This window comes from Cryptotermes secundus, unplaced genomic scaffold, assembly GCF_002891405.2.
Source record: "Cryptotermes secundus unplaced genomic scaffold, Csec_1.0 scaffold1359, whole genome shotgun sequence".
NCBI lineage: Eukaryota > Metazoa > Arthropoda > Insecta > Blattodea > Kalotermitidae > Cryptotermes > Cryptotermes secundus.
In genome coordinates, this window is record NW_019734334.1 from 46730 (window position 1) to 51880 (window position 5151).

Below are 5151 nucleotides of genomic sequence, written 5' to 3' on the forward strand. Positions count from 1 at the left end.
TATTGATGTTGTTGTTGTTGTTATTATTATGGAGATGACTACAACAGCAGCAACAATAACAATGTAGCCTAGTTTACATAAAGTCTTAAATGGTATTTCCCATGTATACCACAAATTGTTTTGCAGATATTTTTGGAATTCGGTTTGAGAGACTTCCACTAACACTTGTTGGGCAATTCCACTTTTGAGCCATAATAAAACATAATTTACATAATGCCATAAACAGACTTCATTCTAGCATCAGTTGTGTTTAAGAGCATTGATGCTGGTTGATTCTCTACTCACGTTCCTACTTTTAACCAATTTACTTATTGCTCCTTACTGTAGTGAGTAGATAGTAAATTCGCAGAGAAATAGAAAAAAAAAATAAACAGACTTTAACATGTATCTCATAAACCGTTTTACAGATATTGTTGAAACTTAGGATATGGGAGACATCCACAAAAAGTTGTTTGCACTTCCAGTTTTCAGCTATACTGATCTGTAATACTGCCTGTTTTACATAAGGCCATAAATGGACTTTCCACATATTCCATAAACTACTTCACAAATTATGTTAAAATTTGATATCAGAGACTTCCACCAAAAGTTGTCAGGCAGTTTATTTTGCAGTCATATTGGCCCCTAATGAAACCTAGTTTACGTTTTGTATTGTATTGTATTTTATTTTATTTCATCCGTTTTGCTACATAGTAACACTTGGACATGTCATTCAGTAATACAAGTTAACAAAATAAATTACAAAGTTACAAGCATACTACCAAAATTTGTTACAATCATAAGCAATATATAAATACAACATTCCAAAAAATATACAAACTACTATATACAGCTCATGAATGGCTATGACATCCAAGTTTTTCATTTAGTCCACAAACCCTTCCACAGATTGTGGTAAAATTTGATATGGGATATTTTCACTAATGTGCATTTTATCCACAATTTTAAGTAAACTTAATAATCTTTAATGTTGTTCATAATTATATATACTTATACTAAATTATGGGGTACATCATTTCCACAGCTTCTTGGATTCTGATGCCTCTTCTACAGAATAGAATTTTGTTGCTATGTTTCCCTGTTTAATACTTCTGGTTCTATGTGCTTCTCTATAATGAAGTCCTGGTGTATTTAAGTATGTAGCTATTTTACCATAAAATAGAGGCTGATTACATCAACCTGCTTTCTTTGGGAAGTATGTTTAAAAGTTGTGCCAGACTAGAATTGATTAATCATGAGAGTTGGTAGCCCCTGGGTGTAAAGTGGAATATTGTTTCAGAATTCTTGGGTTGTGAATGGCTGGGCTCAGTATGAATTCTAATTTTATGCCCTCTACATTCCCCACCTCGAATAAATTCAGTATTAAGTAAATGTGGGGAATACCAAGCCTCTGTTATGGATTGAAATCCATATCAGCTATATATCCTGTCTGTTGGCCATCATATTCACTATCAATCAGTCACTCAGAACACACAGAATCCAAGTTTATGAGTACGTCCAGAGACCTCCAAAGGCCATAAATGGAGAGAACAGAAATAAAGCAGAATTTTATGTGATTTGAAGTTATCACAGCAGTGGCTATGACCCTTACTGTCTTCTGGGATGTTACACTATGTAATCTGGCAGATGTTTAACAATGTTTTGGAAGAACATGCTGTCTCCATCTTAGGGTAGAAGAGCTGAATCTTCCACTCTGAAGAAAGAGACAGTACATTCCTTCAAAATACCTATGAACATTTACTACACTACACCACCTACCAGAAGAGAGTAATCTTCAAACAGAATTCGATAAACTTCCCTTATGAAAAAAAGGTTTGCCAAGGATAGTCTTAAAACGATTAGTACTGAAGGGTAGAGAGGACACAAATATAATTAATGTGCTTATGTGACTTGGTTTGCATTAATTTGTCTTTGTTTCTGTGTGTCTTATTTTGAACCATGTTGTAAGTACTTATCTATTCATTTTGTCCTTGAGTAAATATTTACCAACTTTGTAAAGCTGTCCACATATTTAATTAATTATGCAGTACGCCATGAAGATGTATGAGGGAGTGGATGCATAGGTCCAAGTAAACTTGACCATGGTACTAGGTGGAGGTGAGTGTTGAGCTTCATGCCCCAACTGACTTTTATAGGAGGAGGGTTATGTTATATTTCTAGCAGCAGGTAAATTATGTGGTGTCAAATAGTAGTGTGATAGGTGAATACTCGTAATGAATTGTAAGAGATTTAGAAGGAAACAATAATGGTCTGATCAAGGTATGACCATAGCATTTTCCTGGAAGCGCTGAGGAAAGCTGCAAAAGACCCATCAGAATAGCCAGTGTCCCAGCCACGATTCAAGCTGAGTACCTCCTATATGCAAATCAAGAGCATTGTTGTTAGACCAAACCATCTGGTTTTACTCGCTTATAGGTTTATTTCTTGATCACATGGTGTTCCATATTTGTACAGGTTCTGGCATGGCAGACATCCTGGTGGACAGATAAAGACCATGACATTGTGCCAAAGGGAAATATTATGGACCAACTTCATCTTATGCTGGAAGAGTTGGAAGTCATTCTGGGCAAGGAAAGGGTATGTTGTGTTTATTTATGTATTTATTTATATGCTTGGTGGAACACTAATCTAAATAGGCTTGCACCTGCTTAACGCTAAGTGTATGTTGTGTTCAGTGTTAAATATATATTTGTGACACTTATGTTAAATGTTGCTATAAAGGCTGTATTATTTAATTTCACAGGTGGAACATGCTCTGGCATTGGTTACAGCAACAAAAACTGGACTCAGTGATTCAGAGATGTTGGACCTGCTTTCTCATGATTCAGCCTTCCACAGCCAAGCTACTTATGGTGAGGTATAGATATTGATATATGTTTAACCATAAATACCCTAAACATTAAAATATGAGACCTGTTAATGCTCAGGTTTTCAAGTGAAATTCTAGCTTTGCATTGAATTTGAATCTTTTGCTACCTTAAGCTTCTAATTCTGAGAAAATGCTACACAAAACAAACACACCTTCATATTTTTGAAGGAATCTAATTGTCTCTCTTGAGGAATGAATTAGATCAGAGGCTTCTAAGGAGAAAATGTCTTATATTGACTTAAAGAGAAGAACTAATTGAAGAATGGAGTTATATAAGAAGTTTAAGAATTTACGCTCTTCACCTAATATTGTGAAAGGGAAAATTGATGTGATATGTAGCACACACTGGGAAACACAAAATGTTTGTTAGGAAACATGAAGGGCATCACTTACTTGCGAGACTTAGGTCCAGATGAATGGATGATATTGAAATTGGTTGTATACATGTGAACTGGCTAAAGACAAGCTTTTTGTAACACAGTGATAATCCTTTGATTCCACAAAACAAGGAAAATTGTTCCAGAAAGCCTTATAATAAAATCTAGTAATTTCACCATTGGTTCTCAGAACCAACTTATCATGTTACAGAGGAATATTTTTCTCTCTAAACTGACCAAGTTCGTTTGCCAGAATCTTTTTAAGAAGCTAATACTCCTCAGTTGGTCAATACACTTTAGAACATGTTCATTACTGTATTCATGGAAACCTAGTCTGAGCCCTATCATAACAGATCAATCTAGTCCACGCCATAACAATTTAAAGACCGGTTGCATGATATCATGCTTTTGGCTTTTAAACATGGTGGACCGGTCACATGATATCATGATTTTAGGACACATTAGGTTGTAACACACCATACCTTACTCTGGTGCCACCCAGGTTGCACACAGCTGCATAATAAAACTCTGGAATGTTTGCTTACTTGTCAGTAACTTGACCTTGCTGTTTTCTTAACCCACTATAAAGGAAAATGCTTTGCTGCTCTTAAGACTATATGTATCAGCCAATAGTTAGTGGTGGAGTATGTACAAGGACATNTCCACTATAAAGGAAAATGCTTTGCTGCTCTTAAGACTACAGTCAACTCTCGATTATCCGGGCTAATGGTGGGGATGGAAGTCACGGTTAATCGAAAACCCGGTTAAGCCAAATTTTATTATACGGGCTGGACGACTGNTATTCTTCTCCGATGAGCTAGCTGACCTACCTTCTGAGATGCATTGTCATGGTGATTCAGAGAGTGGCAGTGACAGGGGAGAACAAATAATTGTGGCCACAGACAGTAAAAGTGACAGTAGCTCCGTCAATAATGCTGGTAATAACATTGCAGGGACAGTAAAAAAATCTAAAAAAATCACAAAAAACTAAACCCTGATTTGAAATTGAAATACAGAGCATTTCTGATGAATGTGGCAAAGGCCTTGGCTACAGACCAGATGGTGGTGGCAGAACCAGAGTCAGACACAGACTTAGTATGACCAGGCCCATCAACTCCCACCCCACTCAGGCCTCACGTGAACCCCCCAGAGCGACTCTCGGGTGATATGTGGAAGCATACCCTCGTGAAAATTGTGAAGAGTGAACATTCAAAGGGGAAGGATCCTTCTAGGCAATGCCGTGTATGCACAGTTGACAAAAAAAGGAGTATGTCTACATTTGCAAGTTCTCTGTAATGCCACTTCACAAAGGGGAATGTTTCCAGAAATATCACATCCTCAAGCACTTCTAGGAGCACTGGTAAGTGTTCTCCAAAAATTTTACTTCATAAAATTAATTAGGAGATTTTATATTAATTTTTAAAGTGAACAGTGCACAAGATAGGATAGTGGGTTTAATAATGGCAGCCCCAGGATGATTTAAATATTTAAATCACCAGTTCTTAATGAGTTAAAACCTATTTCTACAGTTCTACAGTTTTGATCTAATCCTTTTCAAATATTCACTGAGATATCTGAAGACTTAGTTTCTCCTCTCAAGTGTAGAAGGCATGTTGAGGTATTATGATCCAACATATTTTGCTCAAATCTTATCAAGAAGTTTCGGTATAACATTCATAAAATAAGTCCATGATTTATTTAAACCGTCTTGTAGTGCATACACTCATTTATCTCCTTCTCTACCTCGCACTACATGTTTCGGCATAATAATGCCATCTTCAGGTGCTTACTTATCCACGCCAAACTAGTTCATTGCATGCCTTGTTCTCATATTAAAATAACTAAAATATGTATCTATCATATACATTGTCAGACGTTAAAAATATTAAAATTGTTCAGTTCAGG

At 36.2% G+C, this 5151-nt stretch overlaps 1 protein-coding gene across 4 annotated transcripts in view; it reads left to right on the top strand.

Annotated features, from left to right (window-relative positions):
• LOC111868703 (NACHT and WD repeat domain-containing protein 2) overlaps positions 1-5151 on the top strand; it is a 79980-nt gene that overhangs the window by 42346 nt on the left and 32483 nt on the right. For all 4 annotated transcript variants that reach the window (XM_033753143.1, XM_023859605.2, XM_023859606.2 and 1 more), the window contains 2 exons: positions 2455-2577; positions 2744-2852. In XM_033753143.1, the coding sequence (XP_033609034.1) occupies positions 2455-2577; positions 2744-2852 (232 nt within the window). The remainder of the gene's footprint in view (positions 1-2454; positions 2578-2743; positions 2853-5151) is intronic.